Genomic DNA, 25,851 nt, shown 5'->3' on the forward strand with positions numbered 1-25,851 from the left:
TCGGAGGGTAAGTTAAATTCACGTGTCTTTTTTTCTCCTCTTCCCATGCATTTCTTTTCAAACCCGAGTTTATCTTTGTTCTCCCTCCAGCGCTAGCAAGGTTAAACACGAAAGTCCCCTCTAGCCATCCCCCTGCAACAGCAAAACGAGAAAATATCCTACTTACGAGCGCTTACTGCAGGAGGCCCTTCACGCATTTTACCCCGGCTCCCTAGCTTTACGCCCTGCGGAAACCGCTAGGCAGGAGCCCGCGGGAAGGCAGCGGCTCTCGCCGGGCAGGCTCCCGCGGCGGCTCCCTCTTTGCTGCCTCCGCTCCACGGCAGCCGCCGCGCGTGTCGGAGCCCGGACGGCCGGGGCGTATCGACGTCGCTTTAACCTACCCTCGGTAACGAGGATGTTTGCGCGCCGGCGGCCCGCAGAGCCCCGCTCGGCTCGGCTGGGCTCCCACGCCAGCCCGGCCACCCTTTCGCTAACGGCCGTAGCGGGGATGCGGCTCTTCGCCGCCGCGGAAACGCGAGCGCCCGCTCTCGCGTTCAGACGGAGATATTCGCCGCGCGGTGAATTCCCCCTGGCTCCTTCCACTCGTCCCGCGTACAGCCCTAACCGAACCACCCTCCGAGCGCCCGATACTTTCCACCTGAAAAACAAACTGCAAACAGCCCCGTGTGATCTGCGGCTGTTTCTGTACTAACCCCGGACTCCTCCGACACCAGCGTTATGTTTCAAGTTGAGAAAACGCACAGAAGTACTACTCGGGGAGAGTTTCCAGGCACCAAGAAACATGGAGTACGCCTCTCCGCAGGCGATTTCGGGCCGCTGGGCTCCGGCAGCCCGAGAAGGCTGAAGAGGCGGGCAGCTCCCAGGACCGAAGGGTGCCCCGGCTCCAGGGCGCGGCGCCCGGCCGCCCGCGGGGGTCGTGCGTGTGCCCCCAGGGCAGGGAAAAGGCAGGGGCAGGGTGCCCGGGGACGCAGGTCTGTGCAGCGGAGGCCCCCCCCCCCTCCCCGCGGCGGGAGGAAGCCCCCGGCCCCGCGGCAGCAGCGCCCGCGCGCCCCCGCGGCTAGCGCCCCGCACACGCGGGGACACGCGCGCTGCTGCAGCCGGGTGCGCGCACACACAAGCACGGGGAGGCACGCTGGCACGCGCGCTGGCACACGCTCCGGCCCGCACGCACGCAGGCACGGCGCGCGAGCGCAGGTGCACGCGGGTACACACGTGCCCACGCACGGGAACCCACGCACGGGTACGCACGCGCACGCTGGGGGACACAGGCACGGGCACCTACACGCGTGCCCACATACACACGCACATGCACAGACGCATCCGTGCCCACACCGCACACGCGCCCGCACCCACACGCCTGCACACAGACGCGCGCATGCACGCACCAGCGCACCCGCGCGCATGCACGCACGCACGCACACGTATGCACCTGTGCACACACCGACACGCACGCCCAGGCACACGCGCACACGTACGGGCCCCGCACGCGCCCCGTTACCTCTGGCTCCGCGCCCCGCAGCCCCCGGCAGCACCTTGGCCATCCGCGCCAGCCCCGCCGCTCGCCCGCCGCCCCCAGGCGCGCACGGCCGGCCGGGGGCGGGGCCAGCAGGGGGCGGGGCCAGCCGGGGGCGGGGCCAGAGGGCGGTCCCGCCCCTCCTTCGCCCCGCCCTCCCCGCGGCGGCGGGCGCCCCGGGCAGCGGTGTCCAGCTGCGCCGTGGGGCCGCGCCCGCTCCGCCCGGCTCCCCCACCGGCCTCCTCGGCCCCCCCGGCTCCGCCCGGCTCCCCCCCCCCGGCTCCCCCGGCTCCCCCCCCGGTTCTCCGCTCGGCGCGGGGCTGCAGCGCGCCCCGTACTGCGCGGGGCTGGAGGCAGCAGCCGTCCCAACAGCGTGCAGCCCATCGCCGAGCCAGGCTCAGGATTTTATCTTTCGAGTGCGTATTCGTCACTGCCCCGGGCTGCTCTGATGACTGATGCTGTGCAGCCAGGAACTCTTTTTGCCTGTTCTCTCCTTTCCCCTAGTGTTACACACAAGAGTTTTTCCCTTATTGTTCCCGATAATGAAAAGATTTTTCAGAGCTGACAGCACCCAGCTGGATCCTTCTTGTCCACTTTCCTATTTTAGATGCTGGACCTGAGCTCTTCCTCCTCTCTGCCTTACGTTAGGCGGGCACAGCTGCTCCGCTGCGAGCTTGCGCTCCACTCTGTTGCTGAGATCCCAATGTTCAGCTTCTGGCTGCAGGTCCTCTAATTAAGAAATTCTGTCTTATTCTGCACCATGTGGCAGTGAAACAATCTGCTGGCTCTGGAGCCAGCAGGCAGCGGAAGTAGCCTGTGAGCCTCGTAGTACCCCGTACCAGCTTGCCAGGAGAGTCAGGAGCTGGACACGGGGCAGCTATGGCTGAGACATGGGCACCCTGGGACCGCACTGTCCAAACTGGAGATGTCTAATACACGGGGATGTTCCCAGGCGTAAGCATCTGCTGCCCCATGGTCTTCGTACATCAGGTCGTAGGATCTCAGTCCCGTCGTAGGTACCAGCACGAGCTCTCTGAATCTCACCCCAAACCCATGGAAGGAGTCTACAGTTGATAGGAATGACCTTGAGTCCCAAGTCCATGTTTTAACGATAGACACCTTGCCTGCCTTCTAGCTGGATCCTCTCTAGCTGGTCTGCCTGTGCGTTGCAGAGTGCGTGCTTGCTCGTGAATCTGTGCTGCCACTGCACTGGGCCGTATCCAGCCTGCGCAGAGATAGGGGAGCATTGCAAATAGTGTGGCTATTATTAAATCCAGACCCTTTTCCCCGCAGCCCACCTGCTTCATCACTCATTCTCACATATACAGCATACTGTACATATCCTTTCACGTCACGCTGAGGATTTATCGCCTAGGCGGGACACCAGCGCTGCGGTAAGAGCAACACAGGAAATTTGTCAGCTCGCGGGCTTCACCGCCGTTCGGCCCGCCAGCTCCACAGGACGCGCTCTCGTTAGGGCGGGGGTGATGCAGTGTTTAATCTCCCAGCTCTACCGCGTCGGAGCCCGCTTCACCCTCCTGCTGCAAAGGGTCTGCCACCGGGGCGAGAGGACGGGAGAGTGCCCCCGTGGGTTTATGCTGTGCTTCACGCCCTTCCGCAGAGGCGGCCGGCGCGTGCGCGGAGCCGCGCGGGCACGGAGGGGCTCAGGCCGTCCCTGAACTCGTTCACCCAGCCCTGCCTCGCAGGGCAGACCTCTCTGGGGATCACTGGCTCTGTCAACACGCTGCTTCGCTTCCTGCCATCTCGTTGCTCCAGCTCCTTTAGTTGAGCAAGCTGTCCAGCACCCGCAGGATTACCCTTTCGATTTACAGTCATTTCTTCCGAGTCTTAATGTGCACATTGAGCTTTCCAGGCCCCAAAAGGCCTGACGCTGCAGAGGTTTCTGCTCTCTGCATGCCAGGCTGAAGGGGCAGAGGCTGGCAGAGATGCTGCCTCTCAAGCGCGCCCAGGGCGGCAGCGGCACAGGGCATCCCGCAAAGGGGCACGGCAGGACGGAGGCTGGCCCAGCGCGGTCTCCGCAGAGCTAAAAGCAGGGGGGACTCCCGGCAGCTCCCGGCCACCTGAGGATGTCCTGCCTGGGTGAGGCTGCGGCAAACGAAAGCAACCTGAGGCGCTGCTTTACGCCGGGGCACGTGTCAGAGAACGGAGCTTTGCTCTGAGTTTCAGTGTTATACACGAGAGACAGGAGAACTATAGGATATGGAAAGAGGCGAGGAAGGAAAAACCGATGATGAAACGATTCCTCAGCTGCAGACAGCATTTACCTCGGAGTTATTTTTCGCATGTGAGCTAAACAACCTTATAAATGACTTTACCTCTGTGTTTGTACAGCCCCGACACACAAGATGAGGTGATGGCTGGGTGCTGTCGGTGTGACTGTCTCTTTGAAGCTTTGAAACTGAAACATCTACGTGAGCAGCCTCATTTTTAAAAGTACTGAGCAAGCCATGAGCCTCCAGGCTACGGAGTGCAGTAGAAATCCAGGATCTCTCCCGGAAGTCGGCCGATACAGTCAGGATTCGCACTCAAGCAGAACAGAGATTGCAGGGGAAACCGTCACATAAATTTTTGCCACACGTTTTAGCCTCGTCAGGGGAAAAAATAAGGGCTCACGCTTAGGGTACTAGTCTTGAACAAGAGAGAGAATTATTCAGTTCCCCGATCTCCCACAGATGCCCTGAGTACCCGGAACAAGTCATTTAGACCCAAATTAAAGGTTTTTAAATGTGAAATCAAGGGGAATCCTGATGCCCCAGAGAGAGTTAGACACCTAGTCCCCTAGAGGGACTAGCCTTCAATTTTTCAGATTGCATGGTTGCCCTCTCCCCTGGAGATAAATGTTGGGTTTATTTTCACTCACAGGCAAACCATGGACCTACTCAGTTGTAAATGTAGGCATAATTTTGCCCTCAGCTTGTTAAGTGTCTATTCCCAGTGCTGGATGAGAGGAGGGGATTTCTCTCCAAGCCCACTTCAAAATGGCAATTTAAATGCTGCTCTTTGTCACTCTCCAACTTTGCAATTTGGTTGGACAAAACAAGACACATTCTTATTTTGGTTACTCTGATCCTGTGTGATTACAGTGTTGTGCAATATGGGATTGGGTGATTCCAGTGCAATCGAGCTCCCCACAATCAAGTAGACCCAGCATATCCAGGGGCTTATTCTGTTTTCAGTCTGGCCTCAAGATCTATGCTATCTTTCTACCTCATTAGTACTCTATGGCTGTGTGATGACCAGCGATAAATTCAGTGTTGGAGGAACAAACGCATCAAGAAAATGGATTATCTGCTGTCTCATCTTTCACTAGTATTGCCAACGACCTCATGAACCATGCTGTTATGTTTCCAAGGACAAAAGCTTCTTTTACTGCCTAGGTAAAAGTGCAATTTCTCTTTTTCCCCGTATTCTTCATTTTATGGCAAATGGTTTCCAAGAGGCTTTCAAAGGCTTTTTCCCATACAATTGTATTTGCATTTGATAAATTAAGTGGTCGTGAAGGACGGCAGGTTGGAAAGTCAGTGCTCCAATCGCTCTTAGGTTTGATACACTTGATAATCGCCAGAGAGGTTAGGTCAGATACATAGCTACCACATTCATTCATCTGTAGTGCGTTTATATCTGCCCCATCAGTGCAAGCCAACCATACTTCAAGCTTCTCCACTTTGCAGCTCCACTAATTCCACATTCTTGCCCCAAAAGATCAATTTGAGGAGTATAACGAAGGAAGGAAGCTCATCCCTCCACCACTTTTGGCCTTACCTATTCAGCTGGGGCCAAGTTTCACCAAACCTCTAATTGTCACGTCAGCAGCCCCTGATGTGAACAGAGCTGACAGGGCCATCTCATTTCACCACCTCCCTCCAGCTTCTCCTTGGTAACTATGGATCTAGGAGAAACGCATGAACTGCACTCTGGAAGCAACGATCTGTTAAACTCTGATGTGGCAAATAAAGGACACATCTCAGAGATTTCCCAAGCATTTCAGCGGGAGGGGAGGAAAAGGAGAAGCATTTCCAGCTGCCTTACTGGTTCCGCCATGAGCAGCCTCCTGGACCACCTGGCACCCCCAAGTCATCTCCTATTAGTGAATCCCAGTCGCTGCATCGCTCTGCGCGGTTATTGCAGCCAGACCTCGGGCTAAATCACCGAGGCCCTGCGGAGGGCCGCCACCGCTCCGAACAGCGAGCGCACCCTGGTACTGACACTCACTACATTTGCAGCCGCCCATGCGTGTAATCACATAGCTTCCAAATGCTGCGAGTAAACAAATAATTGTCCCACTCCGCCTGACACTGTGGCAACCCCAGATGCCTGCACGCAGCTTCGTTTCTTCGTGTAACTGCTACTTTGAACGACTGTCGACTAGGCAGCCTGTGAATTAAAGCCCCGTTAGCACTACCACCTATGATATTAGAGCCAGACGCTGATAAGAGCAACACAAATAACCACAGCGCAGCGCAGGAACCGCAACAAGAGCCGAAATCAGAATCACGAAATCGGAATACACTGTGTAAAGAAGCTTCTTTAGAGTACATTTAGTAAATAAACATCACGGATCCTTTAAAACAAAAGATTCCCTTACCATGCCTCCTGCCCCGTCAGATGGAAAGAATCCTAGCTGTTCTGATTAGTCACAAACCTCGTTTATCCCACATACACAGCTTGTTTCAGCAGATACTGTTTTAGCCGTCCTCAGCCTCTCTGAAATACTTTAACTAGCGAGCAGAGGCAAATCCACTTGCAGCGCTGGAGCACAAGTTCCAAAACTGCATCTGCGAAAGGTGTTTAAACAGCCCAGCTACCAGATGGCCAGTGAGCTCAGCAACTCAGTGAGCATTGCAGACGTGCATCAGGATAAATTAATAGCCACTGTAAGATTTGCACAGTGACAACTGTGCATATTTATTAGGTCCCCTCTGATAGGCACTTAACAGGCAGCATTGTATTTGGAGACAGCAGAAATGTGTCTGCACATCTGTTTTTCCAGTTTTGCCAAAGAGCTTTCATTTTTCTCTAATAACTCGACCTGTTTGCTTTCTGGCAGAAGACTGTTAAGCAGAGCACTCGCTGTCTGGATTTGCTCCAGTATGTGGTGAGGTCAGGACAACAAAGAAAAAGAAACAGCTGGATGGCTAGTAAGCAGTGGGAACAAACAGGGCAGGGACTAGCGTTTTCTTTTTCCTTCCCTTTCTGTTTATCCAATGGGATTTCGTTCCTAGGTGTATTCATTCCCTCAGCACACCATATCACAGAAGCACTATTTCCTTTGATCGCAGCAGCTGAAACAAGCCTCCTCTAGCAGGCTGATCATATCCATGGTACTGGTATAAATAGTACACCTAGACAATCACTCCTACAGTCGGCTGTCAGGAAATGTGAAGCGCAGGTCCTAAGGATTTCCACAGATATATTGCATCTCCCACACACATATTTTGAGATTGATTTTGGCAAGATGGGTTTCTTATGCCATTTTATTTTTCCATTTCAGCACATTCTGATTAGTCCGTCCAAGGCTGTCCAGGACTGCTGGGACAAGGGAGGGCTGGGAGGGGGACTCACATTTTTCAATCCCTCTTTCTTATTTCTGATGTTCAGCTAGCTCATCTTAAAGCAGCAAGCGGAAAAAATTTCCAGTGGGGAAGAAGGAGGTGGAAAAGAGGGGAGGGAAGAGAGACTGGAAGACAAAGAGAGAGAAGGGAGGAGGGGAAGGGCGAGAGTGTGCAAGCAAGAGAGAGAGACAGAAAAGCAGTATGCACATGTTCCCCCATTCAAGAGAGTTTTTCTCTCCCTGACCTCACTTTCTCCAAGGCCTGAAATTCCACCTCGGGACTTGCCAAGGAGACAATGCAGCATTCCTCCGCTAGGCCACAAAGCAAGTGTGAAATGTTCTGTTTTAATCATTTACAGAACAAAAGGAACACAACAGTCACAGTCTGATTCATATCTGCTGAAATCCAGCAGCCAAGCTGTGGGAGAGAAGAGACGGATGAAGAAAGAAAAGGAAGAGGAGGTGGATTTTTTCTATTTAATCACTATAGATCTAAGGGAATACAAGGAGGACCACACTGGGTCACACCAAAGTTTAAGAAGCCCTGGTGTCCTCTCTGTGACGTGGCCAGTAACTACAGAGAAAAACATAAGGAACAGTACAAATGCAAGTGCTCTTCTCTCTAGTACACTATCCCATTTTCCAGCAGTTCCTCCACTGCAAGAACTTCCTGAGCCAGAGGCTGTACCTGCATCATCATGTGTGATAGCCCTTCATAGACATTTCTTCCATAATGTTTTCTAATCACTTGCTGAGTCCATTCATACATTTGGCAGCCTGGACATCCTGTGGCAATGAACTGCACAATGTTGTCATTTACTGTTCAAAGACATATTTCCTCTGAGTTGTTGTAAGCCTTTCCTTATTTACTTCTATGTCATTCATGACTCCTGTACTTCTACTATATCCTCCTTCAAGCATCTCTTTTCCACACCAGCAAGTTTTAGTTTACTGAATGTCTCCTTTCATGGAAACTGTTCTATCCCTTGACCACTTTTGCCACCCATGCCCATCACTTCTCCAGGGCTGGAATGGGAAGCTCGGAAGCGTACTCGGTACTCCAGGTGTAGGTGAGCCAGGGACTGATTTATAGTGACAGACCATGGAGAGGTTTCCAAGGCTGGACATGGCAAGCAGCGCACCAGTCTTTAAGATGAGGAAAGGAAGAAGAGTTAGGAAGTGATTTTCCAGTCATTCTTAATTCCATTCTTGGAAATACCAGAACAGGCAAAGGGTTTACAAACATCTAGAAAAGAAGTGTATGACTAATAGCCAGTGCACATTCAGCAAGAAAAGAACTGGTCAGACTAATCTAATCTTCTCTGGCAAGGTAATAAACTTTGTGGATGAAGGAGAAGCTGCAGATCTCAGATATGCTGACATATATGTAAGGCTTTTGGTGCTCTGTCATATGGTATTATTATAAGCAAGTGAGGGAAACCGGACTAAAACAAAGCATTAGCAGATGACTAGTCAAAACCCTTCTCAGTGACTAGTTACTGATGGTAGGAGGCTATACAAAAAACCTCCCTTAAATCTGATACTAATCTGTAGTTCTGTGAGTGACTCAAAATCCAAGCACAGCTTTTTACATTTGCGGTTGACACCAGGCTGAGATAAGCTGCCAGAAAGCCGAAAGCAAGATTAGAATTCAAGACAGACTTAACAAGTAGGTAAAAAAGGATGCAATTCAGCGTCCCGCAGCTGGGTAGTGACAACCAGCTGCACCCACGGAGGACAAGAAATGGCAGGTAAAGGAGCAGTTCTGCCTTGCCCGCTGGATCCCAAGCTGAGCGTGAGTCAGGAGCCATGCAGTTGTGAAAAACGCAGACAGTGCAGGGGGGGGGTGTTGAAATTGCGCGGCTGTCAGTCTGACACATGTAGTGGCTTTTTCCAAATCTCCTGCTCTCTGAAGACCTCAGATGGAGTACTCCTTCCAGTTCAAGAAAGAAGTAAAGCATTTAGAAATACAATGGGGGAGGAAAAACCACTGGAATTCTATGAAAGACTACTTGCGAGAAAAGGAATTGGGGTTATTTAATATAGAAAACAGAAGACTTAGGTGAGACAGAACAACCTTCAACAACAGAAATCACAGTGGAAAAAGAAGAGAAAGGGAGTAAACTCTTCTTTACGTCTGCTTTCAGCAGCACAATGTGTAATTGGCTTAAATTATAGAGATTTAGATATCAAGAAAACCCTTCTAGTACCTAGAGCGGCGAAGCACTGGATTACAATTCCTGGGAAGGCTGCTAGAAGTTTTGAAGACAGGTTGGTCAGCCATGTGGAATGATGAATACCAATACGAGTAGTTAATCTTGCCTTCAGGCAGAAGGGAGGGTTAGCCCTCTTTATGACCCACTCAAACCTACTTTTCTGTGATTTTTATGATAATGATGCTTTGTTATGATACTGATGTTTTGTCTCACTATCTTATTACTATAATGATGCTTTGTTCTCTGCTCCTTTGATAATAATTCCTGCCATTCAGATAACCTGTTTGACCAGGGCCCAGCTCGGAGCTGACATTTTCAGAGCCTGGTTATATTGGTTATATCGTTACTTTAACACAGCATAAATCTGAGCTGCTACTGGGATGGTCTTGTCCTCTCTCCCTCCAGCATGCGTTTGCTCTTGCCACCTCCCTAGCCTGGCACCGGAGTGGATGCAGCTGTGCATGACTCAGGTCAGGAGACTGATCCAGCTGAAAATTAACCAGCCGCGAGGGAGGCAGAACAAGAGATCAGTTTTCCATTACTTGTTCTGCTATCTCACATCCTTTTTCTACCTTGGATGGAGCAATCACATCTTGTGCTGTATTTGGAAGGCAGAGTGGAAATGTAAGGTGATACAAGTGCTAGTTTGAATAATCTTTTCCAGACTGAGGGATGTCTAATATTCCTAAGCAGAGGAAAGCAGTGTCCATGGAGCTCCTGCTTCCTCTCAGCTGGGAGCAGGGCTATGCAGAAGCCCTGGTGATATGCCAAACAGCAGAGCCCAGTAACCCCCAGGAAGACTGGACAGCAGAGACTATTTCCCCACTAACACGGAATGGGTGCCAGGAAGCAAGTGGTCCTGTATTATAGCCCTGATTGATTGCCCAAGAACAGCACAGCAGAACCCTGTCCCTCGACCAGGAGTCACCAAGAAGCCAGAAGTAAGCCTTGTTTCACAAATTCAAAAGATCTGGCTACCTGATAATGCGTTTCTTTCCATCTCAACTCAACCCAACAAATTCTTGTTGTTTGGGAGAGGGAGTCCTTTGCCAAGAGCAGAACAAGGGCAGCCTCAGGAGCTTTGGGAGTGAGGGCCGTGAGAGTGGTTAGGAGAAATGGGCATGAGTTGCTGCGGGGAACACACAGGCCAAGGGAAGCTGATGAGCTGAGGAAGTGCAAGAAGAGAAGGAGCTGGTGGAAGCTATATCAAAGAAAATGCACTTTAAAGCAATTTGATTCTTTTTAAATAAGACAGGTAATGAATGAGGCAGCCAAAGGAAGGCTGTTGGCTTTATTTCCATTCCCTATTAGACACTCATCTAGTCAAATGTTTGTCAAAGCAATCTCTATCCTGACACCAAGTGGAGACAGTTCACAAGAACTCCTTTAAAATAAGACCGCTTGTATGAGACTGTCAGCGAGGACAGCTACCAGCCCAACCACCTCTTCCAGATACAGTGAGGGATAATATGATTTACATGCATTTTAGTGCTTATAGGAATTTTTTTTCAAGATTGTGAGTCTTAGCTGCAGAATTTTACAGGACAGACATATACACATAATAAAATCCCCATTCTGGGTTCCCACTGTTTTACCCTCCTGCCCCAAGTTTCTACCGTTCTCCGGGCACAGTGCAGCACAGGGGGAGCAGTCTAGTGTGTGCACACAGATCATGCTTACTGAGGACGATTTTGTTTTCAAGAGCAGTAGGGAAGTCATTTCGCTTCAAGGGAAAAAGAAGGTGCCTTTAGGACCCAGGTCTGCTGCACAAGGGGGAGATCTCGGTGTGCCGGGAAGGTCCAGCTGGGCTGCAAGGAGGCGGCTGCCGGAGAGCAAGGTGCACAGAACAGGGCTCAGCTTATCTCCGGACAATCATAATTCGTGCTTTCCCGGCACACTTCATCTCTAGTCTTCCTCACCTTTGAACCAACCCTGAATTTCCTTCCTTTCTTTCATTTTCCCAAGGGATTTTGAGGGCTTTACTTCCCCTTTTCCCTGCATGTAAGACCAATGGGAAGTCACTAGTCGTTGGCTCTGCACGCAGGGCTGGGAGGTGGGTTCCCTCCTGCAGCAGGCTTCCCGCCGCGCAGTTGTGGTCCTACCTCAGCTAAGCACCTCTAATTCAGCCTGAGAAACACATTTCTTTCTACCTTGGCCCTGCAGAGCTTCAATTAAGGGGACGTCACTGCCAGATATGGGTTCCCTCCTGGCACGCAAGCCCTGGGGGGAGCCAGGGTGAAACTAGGCAAATGCCCTAAAGCCGGCTCAGCAGGCTTTCTGTCTGCTGTGCTCAGAGGTGGGCTGCCCTCTGTTCCCCAAGAGCTTCTTGTGCCCCTTTGAAGTGGTTGTCCACGCTGAGTGTCTTAGTCTTTACTCATCTTACACACCTTTGGTTCTAGCTCCCAGGGGCCAAAAAAAAAAAAAAAACATAGTGTCCCAAAGTATAATAAAATCACAAGAGTTCCAGTGCCAGCTACGGGTTAAACTTAAAACCCACATCCAAGGAATAGCAGTGTCTAAGCACTCTGCACCAGAAGGATGAAAGTTGCTCTCAGAGAAAAGACGTTACAGAAATTTAATGGAGAAGATGCTAAACACATCTAGCATCAAGCTGAGCCCATCCCTCTGATCTATGACATTCAAAAGCAACGCAGAAAGAAGGCAGTCATCATGATGAATTTATGCAGCAGAAAGCATTCAGTGGCTGCCCTATTTTTTGCCTAAGTCATCTCCCAATTACTCTATTGGGTGCAGAGAAAAAAGAAAAAAAGAGGAAAATGTATTCCACATGGACTTACCCAGCTGATCCAGACCAAACAGGGCTGGCGCACCTTCGGAAAGCTCATTGTCTAAGGGAAGAAGAACAAATGCTTGGAAAGGTCAGCCCAAGAGGTAGGTGTAGAGAGTTGGAGTGAAAAAAGCTGCTTTAATCACTCTACAGATAAGCCCCTGCTCAGCTTGCTTCCAGCTCATCCCTGTCAGGCTTTATAGATATGTATTTGGGGGGGAGGAGGGAGAGTTGAAATCCAGCTGTTATCAGAAAACTTGGAGTCGGTTTAAGACAGGAACTCGGCAGCATGAGCCCTTATCGCCCCTCCAGCCGAGGAGCGCGGCACCGAGCCCCCTCTGCCCGTTGCAGGGCGCCTGGGCCGGGCACGCAGAGCACCAGGCTCGCTCTCCGCCGGGCTGCCCAGCTCTCTGGCTGCGCTGCCGCCCTCCGCTCCCTCTCCAGAGCTTGCCGGACCTGGGAAAGTGGTGGGAGCCAGCACGTGGCCCACCGGAGCAGCCAGGCCCGGGGCACGGGGAGGCCGTGGGGCCATGGCCGGTCCCCCACCCCGGGCCAGAGCCACCCACCAGTGGGTGCCAGGTGAGCCCACAGGCACCCTGAGCTCTCCCGCTCCTCTCAGGGTTATTTTTTGCTGTCATCGATAGCGGGGAGTTTGGGGTGGCCAGGTGTTATTTTATTTTGCTGCTGTAATTTTAGGTAACAAGTAAGAAAAAGGTTGAAATTTGGATTGAGTGAACCAGGGAGACTCTTCCCTCCCCTGACGGGATCGGCTTTCTTGCATGCTGCAATCTCTCCTCCGTCTAATGGCAGCAGGGTGCAACCAGGGGAAGTTTAACTAGCTGGGAGGAGGGAAAATGCTTCAGCCGGGACATTTCAGAGGCTGAGTAAGCCCTCAAGCCCCTTGATTGCAGTGTTCCTATAACCCAGTGGCAGGTTGGACCACGGGCTCTGGAAACCTCTGAGCTTGGGGTCACCAGAAGACAAGCCCTGGCACAGGGTGCTCAGAGAGGTTATGCAGCCTTCGTCCTTGCAGATTTTCAAGACCCAACGGGACGCAGCCCTGCGCCAGCCCAGTCAGACCTCACTGCCAGCCCTGCCACGGGGCAGGTTGGCTGAAGACCTCCTGAGGTCTGCTCCAGCCTGGTTGTCCTCTGATCATAGGACACTAAGCAGGGGTAGGGGATGGGAGGTGGTTGCACAGCTTGCTAAAAGTGGAGCTGGGGGGTTATTCTGGATCCCACGCCCAGTCCGTCCTTGTGGGCCCAGCCATCCTCGGTGGCTCCCAGCTGTGGGGCACGGCTCACGCAGGTCCATTGCTGACCAAAGGGCCTGCGGCCCCTCCAAAATCGTGTGGCCCGAGCTTTAAATGCCATTTTTGTTTTATAGCTGGTGGGTATGCTTTGTTTTCAAGCATTTCGTTCTATGTCAAATATTTTGAAATTTCAGAAACCCAATGAAGTTTTCAAAAAAAAAGTTTTGCAGAAGGTTTTTTCTTTCTTGTGAAGTTTGATGCATTTGTTACAGTTCAACAGGCTGGAGTAAATAGGCTTTCTACCTGGAGTCTGTGTACTCCTCCTAGGTGGTTCGTGGCAGATGTTTAAGAAAGGCAAGCTCACAATATTATAAAGCAATCTACACATATACAATTTCTAAGAGGCCTGGACCTCTATAAAATCTTGTTAAGTAAGTAAGTCCCCCATTTTGAAAAGACTATGAACCACAGTAAACTATATACAAAAGCAAAGGGCAATATATAGCCACAGTTAGCAATTTTGGATTTTTGTAAACTCTTAACAGCAGTGACTCTACCCTTCTCTGCTTTATCGGCCCAGGCAAAGTGGGATCCTGAACCCAACAGGAATTTGGCCACTACAGGTACGAAATAGCAACACAGACCAAGCACATAGACCAAAAATTAAAAAGTTAAGAGAAGCAGACATTGTTAGAGCGGGCATAAAGCAAGGACTGCAGGAACTCACCCTCTGCTCATCTCTTATGTTCATATCAAATTCATCTCTTGACGTAACCAGCACCGTGCCATTCTTTATAATCAATAAGCCCTTTGGGAGCATGCCCGTTCCCCAGCAGATCCCAAACTATGTCAGTATATTTGGTCCAAATACAGGAACGCCTCTGCTGCATGCAGGTGGGGTGAGCAGAGGAGCCCTCGCTGCCCCTGCACGCTGCAGCCCTGCAGCAGAGGAGAGTGCTAAGGCAGAGCTCAAGCACGGTCAGCAGCTCCTGCTGAGCTCCCATGCTGTGCTGAGTGGCTAAAAGCTCCTGAATAACTACAAGAGCAACTCTATGTTAAAAGGATGCCACCCAGTGGTGCTCGTCTAGGGAGATTGAACCCAGGACTGCTCTGTTCAGAAGTATCAACTTCCTTATCTAGATCAGCTTTCACGGAAAGGGAGGCGATGCCACATCTCACACAATCCCCTTCGTCCTTTTCCAGGCATCTCTGGAGCTATCAGCAGGAAGCAACGGCAAACAGATGGAGGTAAGTGAAGCATTTTACTGAAACAAAATGTTTCAGTTCCCAAGGTGCTGTCACCTGGAAGGCTAGCTTCTTTTTTTTTTATTTTTAAGCTGGGGCACAGCATGACCAAGCCAAACAAGCCAGCTTCGTAGAAGGAAGGTAACCTTATGTGCTAGCTTGTGGGACGCGTCCCACCGGTGATGAGGGGGAGCTGAGGTCGAACAGGCGCACGTGCGGCAGCTTTTGCAAAACGTTCTAACGGGGAATAAAAGCAAATTAGAGCGGCTGGCTGGAAATTACAGAGAAAGCAATAGAGAGAGGAAATTGGTCTGTTGACTGTTTCCCATTGCATCGCCCCTGAGGCTTGTTGGCTATTTCTGGACAGCAATGTACCCCGACCTCGGGCTTGGGAAATCTTGTATCATACTATGGTGGACTGCAATCTGGAACAGTTCTGCCCAGGAGCCTTGAGCAGGGGCAGCCCAAAGGTCCTCCCCAGGACAGGGTGTCTCTTAGGAAACATCCTAAATTCATTCACGCTAATATAATTGAAGTGAGAAGGGGATATTTTGCCAGTTCTCCTCCTTGCTCCTCCCCAACCACTGTCATCTGCAGAGTCCTGTGTGTGGAGAGTCAGGATGGATACGTCTAGCAGAACAGGCATATTAACTTGTTAAAAGGTGATTTTTTTGCAAAAGACCGTTCCAGGGAGCGAAGACAAACTGTGGATGCAGTACTTGTGCCAATCTGCTGGCTGCTGGGAAGACACTACGGTTTGGGTCAGACCTGTTTCACCCTTATACTGAGTTCCACCTTGCCCTGGATATAGCCCCATAAAAGCCCTAGGACTACAGCAAACACAGTGACTGACAGCAGCACGTTGGGAAGGCACCTAACATGTTCATTGGGTTGATTAAAACTGCACAGTTATAGCCTACCTCCTTTCGCACTGGCAAAGGGATGGATCCCGCCACGAGACAACCAGTTGGTTTCATCCAGCTTCCAGTTCTCACCAAGGTCCATCTTTGATCTGCAGCATCAAAGATCTGCTTGTAATGCCACCTGCCGCTCTCTCTGAGGAATAACCAGAACATACTCTGAGTGGCTGTTGTGGTCTGCAGTATTGCCAGCTGCTGAGAAGCTTCTCTCAGTCCATATTTTAGGAAAAAAAGAAAAGAAAAAAATCTGCCAAAAAATTGCATGAATCACAGAGGAATATTGGACCAAGAATTAGCTGACTCTGCCAAGCCTCAACTTATCATGTTGAGAAGTATGCCTGCTGCATCAGAGGGCCATCAATGCTCGGACATTTTCCAATTTCTATTGTCAGTGTGACTAATGCTCAGAAATTCCTAATCCCTTACAATATTTGCAAGGCCAGGGTTTTATTTTTGAACTGGGTAGGGTGCCTATGAGGGCTGTAGTCAAAGATCTTTGTTTTAGTTGCAATCTGTGTACACGCTCAACTTGAGCGCGCTTTGCTTTACTCTGGCCCAAAGCAAAGCTGGTGATCTAAATCACGAGCTGCAGCATTTGCAAGCACAAGGGCAATGACGTCGCAAGAGTAACAGTAGCAAAAATGTAAGAAAGAATATGAGGTTACAAATTCTTCAAGGGACAAGCAATACTGGAACAGGGAACCTGGTGGGCCAAGGGCCCCAGGCTTGCATGGGGGCCAGCAGGAGCACAGCTCTGCAGACCAAGCAGAGGTGATGGCTTTAACTTACATGTCTGAGCCCTGCTGTGGTTATTAGTTATACAGTACTCAGTATGAGCGCTGGCCCCGGCAGATGAGCCTGCTGGGTGCTGCCTGGCCAGTCAGCCCTTGCAGCTGGCTCCAACCCTGGTGCAGTGGCTGTGAGCGGTCCAGGAGGGGATGGCAACCCTGCTGCTCATCATGTGGCCGCTCTGGGACCACATTACCCCAGGCCAGGGCAGGAATGGGCTGGCTATGCTCAGCCTCTGACTGCCAGAAAAGAGATTTTTATACTGAGAAATGAGACCCAGCTATGTGCAGAAAAAAGAGATTTTTTCCATATATTAATGCCAGTGATGCAGTGAAGCCATTGAGCAGTTAAAGCTGGAGTTCCTGACCTCAGAAACTGGCTTTCTGCTGTAGTAATTGAATTATTCACTGTCTATTGGCCATTCAGTGTTGCCTACGGGTTTGCTACGGCTGAGAGTCCATGGGGATGTGTGGAGACAGAGGCTCACGTTTTCCCTCCTCGACTCCTTGGACCTGTGCTTCACTGATGGGGTAGACGCATAGCGGGGCATTTCATCCATTCGCTTTTCCTTAAAGCAGGATTACCAAGATTTGGGAAGGACTGGAGCCCAGTAAAGGGACCATGACACTCACACCCGGTCCTTTCTGAGCCAACAACTGCTAATTTATCAAGGAAGGGTGTAACAAAAAGTTGCTGCTGAGCTTTTCTTCCCTCTGCCATAAGATCCTGAAGAGGAGATAACAAGAGAAACTTTCCCTATCTTCCCCTGAGGCAACCTCAGATCACAAACGGCACCGATGGAGCCGATTTCTTGGTGCAGCCAATTCCCCTCGACTGGTCACACTATTTGGGGGATTTTATTCTGGTGAAGCCTTGCCCTGAGCTAAGGACACTGCCCTGCTGTTGTCGCCATCACAGAACAAAACCTGCATATGGGACGGGAGGAGCTACATATTTCGCAGGATCAGAGCAAGGCGTGCCATGAGCAGCAAAATATACACAGACAGGTTTCCTGTGGATCTGTGACCCGGGTCCCCAAACTCCACGCTTCGTGAGTTTCTCCTCTCTTTCTCCTAATATCCTTTACCTTTTCGTCTGGGCAGACGATCGTCTGCGCAGTGGCTGGTCTGAAATGTGTCGATGCCTTAGGTGGCTGCTCCATTCCTAGCAGTTGTGACTTACCAGTTATTTTCTTCGGGGAAGGCACTAAAGTTAGTCTTTCATTTCTATCCAGTTACTGACTTTCATTACATTGATTGGAATTTACTGCTGCCATGGCCTCGAATTCAGAAAGTTACTGGGAGAGATGGGCCGATAAGGACAGAAGGACAGTTAGGGAGGCGACGTGATCTCATCAGCATCATTTCCTTAGTAAATTGGACAAAGAAATAGATGGATAGGCCCTGTCTCTACTGCTGCAACCGTGCTTTCCATGCATGGAGCCAGTTGGCCACTGCGTGTCCCCAAGCCCCAGCCTGGCCTGCCAGCGGCAGGCGCTGCCGGGGCCACACGGGCTGCGGGAGGAGGCCGGGGCAGCGCCGAGCGGCCAAGCTGGTGTGTCGCATTTGCAACCCTGGCAGAGCATAGACAAAACCTATGCCACAGAGCGTGCTGCCTGCTAAACCAGGCGTGTGCACGTCAGCGGTGAGTAACAGCCTGTTCCTGGGCTTTCCTGGCTGGATAGACATACGAGAGGTCATCTCATCTGTTTTCTTGCTCAAGAACTTAATTAATTAGAATTAAACACTTTTATGTATACATGTGTACCAATTATACCTGCATCTGGCCCTGCTAAGCAGTAAATTGCTCACCGCTGTATGCAGATGGGAGGTTGATTGCTTTTTGGTGCAGTAAATTCACCAGCAGTGCAATTAAGTGATACTGAGACTTTGAGCAAATTTGGTTTGAATATGTAATTAGTTTTAGCTGAAAGAGAAGAAAAAACATTCTGAGAAAAGCTGCAAGGCTCCACTTTGACATTTCTGAAATGAAACATTCTTTGGTGCTCTTTCAAATGACATTTTCAGTTTGAAATTGACCTAGTTTTCTTTTTCTTCTTTTTTTTTAAGGTATGAAAAGACTAAATAATCCCAAACCAGAATGTCTTATGCAATGTTTATGAAAAGAAATAAAATATCCAAGAAGAGAAAAGAAACATTCTCCTTTAGGGGTTGACCCAAAACAAAAAGTATTTTCAATTTTTCGGCTCAGCCTCTAAAATGAAAAACCTATTATTTGTACTACTGAAAGGCATCTAGTAAGTGCATTCTGTTGGCAATTTACTGTTTCTACGTGCCAAGGGAGAGGTTTATCTGTGAGTTCAATATAGAAAAGTATAAGAGAAAAAGAATGAAAGGGCAATTTATCAGCACAGCATAGAAGATAAAATGGCTTTTCCATATTCACTCATTTCTCTAAAAGAAGAAAAAAGAAACCTGCTGAACCTCAGCTCTTTCTTTGTCCTCTGTCCTCCTCCGCTCACAAAATCAGACAGACACGAATCCCAAGCGCCCATCAAACAGAGTGTGAACTGCAAAAGTAAAACTGCTGACTTCACCGATGCATGAGATCCAGTCAGGATTAGAGAAAGAAAATTTATTAGGGTCAATTATCCTGGCACTGAGAAATGACTAAAAGATGATAAATCTCAGTCATCGCTGTAGCTCTTGCATGCCCATCCCTTTGCGTGAGAGAGCAGCTGAGCTCGGGGGCGGCAGAGCAGGCCCTGGGCTGGTATCCCCTTAACGGCTCATTGCGAATATCGGTATTTGTGACTGTCTTAACAGGAGGTCTTCTTCCCTTCAAAGCAGGGTATAAGCGTTAGGCAATGCAGGACTACAACCACAGAAGGCCAGATTACACATTTCTCTAGAAGAAGGCCTGGGACTGGTAGGAAAAGGGATTAGGGCATGAAAATGACTGTCAGGAACCAGAGCACACTAGTTGGAATCAATGTTTCTGCCTCAGACTTCTTGCTAAATGCGGAGCTGAAGAAGGAGGTGTTGCCCACTTTGCCCTGGAGCTGAGAGACCTGGGCCTCCAAGGAGGTGCTCTGCCCTTCTCCTTTAGGGAGAGCCACCAGGGGCCAAGGGGACAGAGCAGCTCAGGTAGCAGGCACTACTAGGTAGACTCCTCAGGTAGTCTGCCAAGGGGTTACATCCTCCAGGTGAGGGCTGCTGGAGGGCTGCGACAGATGGGAACGCAGGAGAAGAGAGCGCGGCTCTGCATGGCTTCTCTTTCTCAAAGCACTTGCCTGCTGTACCACACCGGTGAGAAGCCTGGAGCCCCGTTCTCCACAACCATGCAAGGCTGCATTCCCTCACACCGCAATAACCAACTCAAAATAATTTAATTCAGTCTCTCCTTGACTTAGGAGCCCTATTTTCCTTTGCCAAGCCCTGCTTCACCCACACACTAGGGTAGATGTCCAGGGCTCCTTCCTGCATGGAGGACTCTGCAGGCAGAATGATGGAGCAGCAGGTCTGCAGCACTGTAGATACAAGTGAAACTTGTTGCGTTGAGGAGGAACGTGATTTATGCTCTAGCTGAAGAACTCAGGTTGCATTGCATTCAGTAGTCAACACCTATTACCTCAGTAATTCAGGAACAAGAAAAATCAAATGTCAGATTTTTAAAAGTGCCTAGACTTAGATCCTGTGTTCGATCGTACATCTTCCACTAGTCCTCTAAAAGAGCAAGACAAGAAAAGACTTGTCATTCCTGACATAGCTTCAGGATATATGATATCCTGATATGGTATAAGAAAGAACGGTGGGAGGGGAAGTTGAGTTGAGAGCCTTTTCTCTTCACAGCTTTCATTGTACCTCAAATAAAAGCCAAACAAGTCACAAGTGACTGCCCTTTTTCGGTCTTACCTATAAAGCTCTTCCTAACTGCAGAACAAAATAGCGTAACATTGGAATGATCATTTCAGTAATATTTTACAACTTCTCTAATCTGTAAGAGCTGGCTGTCAGAGAACGAAGGTCAGCTAAGCTTCCCATCTGGAACATTTCCAGTTTAAAACAATCTGCCACACAGATTCTCTAGGCAGTAAGCAGCTGCACTGGGAATTTTTTTAGTACCACAGACTGCAGAATTCACACAGCCAGAACAGCAGGAAAGTACAAGTTAATGACTTGAGACTAACCCATATAGACAAGAGATTAAAGCAGCAAATCCTAAATACTCCTGCAAGCTGGGGGTTGATTTGGAGGAAAAGAAGAAATAGGTGGTGTTCACCCAAGCAGTACCCATAGTAAATGCTCCATCCACATGATTCACCAAAATAAGACACTGCTTTCCAAAGCACATCTGTTAAAAGAAGGCTGTCCTATGTTCTCTGAGTTATAGCATCTCTTTACCTACTGTTCAGCTTCAGAGCTGTTCAGTGGGCTGTATTTGGATCCACCTGCTTGGTTAGGAGGAAAAACAATGGGCATCTTCCAGAAGCCACAGATTGGAGGTGATTTTCACAGTTAATTGAGCATGTCTGGGTCTGTTTTTTCCCTTCTTCCATGAGGAATGAAAGAGGGTACATTTTCATGAAACGCTAAATCCAATCTAACCTTGTGCAATGCCAGGTGTAGTGATCACCACATATCAGCTTACTGGTCTGAGCCCTCAAAGTGCGTACAGAAGCACTCCATGTATAATGATTTATTAATTAGATCAACTACCTGTCCAATGACTTGCAGCAACCAAGAAAAACTCACACTTCTGAGCAGGATCCGGGCTTGTGGGAGTGCAGAAATGTGGGATGAGCAGACTGGTGTCTGGGCAGTGGAGCAGCACCAAGCTGACCCGATGCCGCTTGACAGGGCAATGGCAAACACCAGGCCAGGCTTGGTGACCCCAGAGCCATCACAAGGGCATCACTGCCCGGTGTAAAAGGGAATAAAGCATTGGTGGAGGCTGGGCAAGAGAAAGGACTAAGCAGCACCTGAGGAGCCCACCAGTCAAGGGAAGGTTGGTAGATGGTGCAGCAGACGATGACTCACGCAGAGGAGAGCAGGGTTAGGCAACAGCCACCATTTTGGCAAGAGAGAGCAGGAACTGGGAGAAAAATCTTTGCTTCTTCTCACACTGCAAACCCTGCAGCAGGGGCGAGCTGTTACTAGTGCCTTTTCTGGCAAGAGGGGGCACAAATCCAAACCTGCACCGCTGGACATGTTTGTAGGATTTGGGCAGGACATTTGTCACGCCAAAAGGATGAGGTGGGCAGCCAAGGAAGGGCTGAGGCTGAGGCAAGAAGTGGGCACCGAAGAAGGGAGTTTGGGCTGACTGGAGCATGACTGGACGAGAGGGAGCGAATGCAGGCAGCCTGCAGGAGAAGACCTCCTGAAGCAGCCTTGCAGCCACCAGGGCTGGGGTTAAACATCATGAGAGAGGCTCCATTTCCTGGGCAGACCTGTGGCCATGGTGAAGTCCTGAACTGCTTCCCAGTGCCACACAAAAATACTATTTCATTTGAAAAATATTTGAACATTATATTGAAATAACCAGCTCCACGCTCAGAGAAACGCTACACAAATCCTTACAGTGCCTAAACGGTAATGGTGTGAGGCCCAGACTGCGTCTTACACGAGTGGTACCAGGATTCCCACATCTGATAAAGGCTGTTATGGTTGTACCAGTACAATTCTGGCAGTGAAAGCCACAGTGTGGCTGCACTGGCAGTGGTTAAAACCAAAACACTTGTACAGGTAGATGCAATCTGCTTCCCTGAGTTGGGACAAGCCTCGCTCTGCTCTGCCTTTATTCAATCAGTCCAGAGGATTTAAAGCATCCCCAACCCTCTATGGCTTTTATGCTTAGAGTAAGACTTTTATGTGTCAAAAAGGCCTCGTGTGCCAAATCTGAGAGCATTACTGAGGTGAAATCACATCGCTTAGGCAAGCACCAGCTGCTCCTGGGCAGTTACCACTGCCCCAGGAAGGAATCAGCTTTCTAAACCCGCCTTTGAACAGTTATTCATCTGCCCAAGGGCGGTAGGTGTGGTATGGGGAAAGTCTGACCAAGCTTTGCTGAGGCCAGCGGGAGTCGAACTGACCTGGAGTGGGATGCGGATCGGGCCTTGGGTCGGGCCACCAGGAGCCCAGAAAAGCCATGGCCCCTGTGCACCCGTGCCCTGCCGTGCAACAGGGAGCTCAACCAGCGCAGGAGGGAACCCACAGTAATAAACTGCTTTCGCTGCTTCCAAACACCTCAGCTTGACGGCTGCATTTAATCACCCTCTGTAGCTCTTTATTGCCTTTCTTGTGAACATTCTCCTTTAATTAACCCAAAAGGTGACTAATGAGCTCATTGTTAATGCAGTCATTCAAAAAGCTCTATTTGTTGCTAGTCTTAAAGAGTTTCTTAAAAGAATGCAATCTCAGCCAACTGGCACAGGGTAGGATCACAAGTTAATTACATGATCTCATGGTAGTTATCTTGAACTAATGCATCATTAACCTGATCTTACTGCAGCTAAAGGACAAGTCCAGAGCCAAGAAGCACTTTAAGGCTCCACAGTTCCCAGGATAGGAGCCTTTTTTATAAAAGCTGCAAGTTTGCAAATAGCGTGTGCGTTTCAGGCCAGGCTGCGCGTTGCCCTGCGGAGCCCTATCTCTCCCCTCGCCTCCGCAAAGAGAAACCGTTCGGGAGCCATGAAACACCCGACCTGCTCAGAAGAGAGCCCGTCCCAGAGCAGCAGCTGCCGTGCCTCTGCCTTTGCTGCGGGCGGTAGGAGCGGGGCAGGGGCACGCGTGCCCGGCGTGCGGCGCCCGGCAGGCAGCGCGCGGCGGCCGCGGCGGCTCGCCAGCGCCAGGCAGACCCCGCCGCTCTCGCTCCCAGCACGGCTCGGGGACCCTGACGTCCTGCATTTTGGATAAACCCTAAATGTGACAAAGCCTCTTGGGAGAAACTGTCCCAATCTGGGAGCGGGGGAAATACTGCAGGTAGAAAGTTTCAAGTGCTGATGGGGGACAGGAGCTAGAAGCTCCTTTTGGATAGAAAATAAAGGTGAAAGGCAAATAAATAAATACATGCCTATTTACTTATCATGATTTCATTTGAAATAATTTGTCCCTAGCTAGGCACACACATCTATATAGATATCCAGGAACTGAAATGAAAGCTTTAAAAGCTCTATAAATATTAGCTTTAATTTCAACCAAATTCAAGCTCCTACTCTACCTCACAAACCTGCCTAAGGAATTGCAGAAGCAGGAAGACCCGATGAAGCAGCCTCACAGCATTGCTGCTACTGACCACAGCTTTTGTAAAAAGTTACATGAGATTCTAGGTATTCATATCAACCACGCAAAGACTAGATTTGGGGTAGTTTTAAGAAAGAGCCTTAAGATCCGTAAGAGTCTCCAAGTTACTGCATGGAATAATAAAATTGCTGTTACCTCTTACTCGTCCACTTTCTTCCAAAATTAGCAAATTAAATTGTAATATAATTATCCAAATGTTCAAACACTTAAAGTAAAGTCTGTGTCTTTTTTTGTATCTTTGACAGAGTCGTCTATGTCGAACACCACAACGTCTGATTCTTACTGGTTATCTTCATAGGCAAGTAGATGCCAGGTTATTTTACCATTAATAATCACTTATCTAGTTAGCAGATGATCATTGCTTGCTCCGTGCTATTCTTATCATCTTTCAGAAAGCACAGGATTGCTTTTTTTTTTTTTTTTTTTGTCTTCATGGTAGGAAGTGTTCCAGCTTTAGTCTGGACAAGATCTTTCAAAAAACAGTAAAATACAAAGAGTAAATCTTACCTCACAAAATGCCCGTGATTTCTCTGGCAACAAAGACTGACTGTGCCTCGGTACTGTAAGACCAAAGATTATTCCTTCTCAGGAAGATATTTGTCCTTCACTGGGTAAGGACTCCACAAAAACTATGCAGCCATTGCCTGGACTTGCTTTGGTTTGTGTAGGTAAGTCACTGGAATTCAACTGTTCTTGTGTGTTCAAAGAGCTTCAAAATGCTCTCAACCACCTATCAGCATTATGATTCCCACGAGTATGTGAAGTATGCATTTGTCTTCCTGAGTCATATAATTATCTTTGGGAAAGTAAGCCACAGAAGTGCAGTGGAGAGAGAAAAGAAAAAAAAAAAAAGCAACAGGCTATTTATATTCCTAGAAGGTACGCAGTGCACTGTGAGGAGTTCACATCCAACAGCTGTAAACGGACTACATTGTTTCAGGGACATTTCTAATTCATATGTCCCCAAAGATAAAATCTAAAGGAGAGGCTGAGTTGTCTGCTTTAGTGCTGGCATTTTCCAGTGGTTTCAAGAGGCATGTGCAGTAAACGTTTAAGAGCAACAGTGATACATTTCGAAAAGCACCCAAAGCACTAGAAAAGCTGATCTGAAGCTCAGTGGATTGCACAGGTTATGGGACAGTCTCTGACTGAGAGGAAAGACGAAGTGAAGTAGTCCCTGATGACTATCTGTAATTGGAGGCTGAGTCATCAGCGGTACAGATTTAAAAAACAATGTTATACTGCAGTGTCTGGGCTAGTTACATCTTGATAAGGATGACAAGTGTCTTCCTGGAGTTTCTCTTGAGTCAAAACCACCTGGGAAAAAGTGACACCAGCAAATGGATTTCTGCTATGATCAAGTCATAGCAGATAGTCTTGGAAGAGGAAGGAAATACTATGAGAGAGTGGGATACCATGCAGGTGAGCTTCCCAGAAAACCTCCTTGTGCCCAGTATAGGTGAGGAAAGAAGGCTGAGAATGGAGACCAAGCAATCCAAGGAGGTCCTTGGTTACACCATCTTCTTGCAAAGGAAAGAAATGTGCTAATCTGCTACGGTGAGGGAATGGCTGCAGCAAACGTTCACACAGTGCAACATTTTGTTAGATCTGCATTTTTTCCAGATGTTTTATATAAAGGACTTCTCAGGAGTGAAACTTCAGTTTGCCCTAATTTATGCATGAAAACATGCATGAACAGCCTGTTCATCCGAGCATAGGAAGTCCAGCACCTTTGATCAGTAAATTAGATCCACAATTCCATTCCTTTGCAGGTGCACCGAGACCTAGCTAAACCTCTTATTGGTGAGACAGATGCAACTGGATCTTCATTTTTGCTCCATCTCCCAAAAGATAAACTCCATCCGTCTTCATTCTTGACAGCTCGTGATACAGAGGAGGTGATTTCAAAATTATGAGCTCAGACGTGAAAACCTTTCAGCCATTAGGTTAAATAAAAAACCTCATATTTGGGAGTCAAACAGCTCCTGCTTCCTGGGCCGCAGGAGCTTTAAACATTCCTGTGCAGTGAATGGGAAAGAGAAATGTTCTGTGAAGGCTTTGTGCCAACTCTCCCTTCGGTGGCCTTTGCTCTTCTCCAGCTGTAACTCAATTTTGTCACATCCTCCTGGCTTTAAGCATGGCTCTTGACTCTCATCTTGCGTTCTCACACCTGTGAACTGGCCAGCATTGCCTACTGCCTCTGGCAGTATCTATCTGTGCTTGGCACCCCAATATAGCGTTAGCACAGCATTGACAGGTTACGACGCTGCCAGGCACGAGGCTGTTTGCAGGCT

The 25,851-nt window shown here is 49.4% G+C and overlaps 1 protein-coding gene across 4 annotated transcripts in view; it reads right to left on the minus strand.

Annotated features, from left to right (window-relative positions):
* The window catches only part of AMOTL1 (angiomotin like 1), a 96,597-nt gene extending 72,278 nt beyond the window's left edge, over positions 1-24,319 (minus strand). Inside the window, exons 1-3 of one of the 4 annotated variants that reach the window (XM_068930442.1) lie at positions 24,065-24,319; positions 15,507-15,642; positions 12,100-12,150 (exon numbers count right to left, since the gene is read on the minus strand). In XM_068930442.1, the coding sequence (XP_068786543.1) occupies positions 12,100-12,150; positions 15,507-15,591 (136 nt within the window). In that variant the 5' untranslated portion in view covers positions 15,592-15,642; positions 24,065-24,319. Of the gene's footprint in view, positions 1-692; positions 803-1,498; positions 1,588-6,119; positions 6,223-12,099; positions 12,151-15,506; positions 15,643-24,064 lie in introns of those variants that run through there. The other 3 variants (XM_068930445.1, XM_068930444.1, XM_068930443.1) reach the window with 3 other exon arrangements.
* Between the last annotated feature and the right edge of the window lie 1,532 nt (positions 24,320-25,851).

Source organism: Struthio camelus, chromosome 1, assembly GCF_040807025.1.
Source record: "Struthio camelus isolate bStrCam1 chromosome 1, bStrCam1.hap1, whole genome shotgun sequence".
In the NCBI taxonomy this organism is placed as follows: domain Eukaryota; kingdom Metazoa; phylum Chordata; class Aves; order Struthioniformes; family Struthionidae; genus Struthio; species Struthio camelus.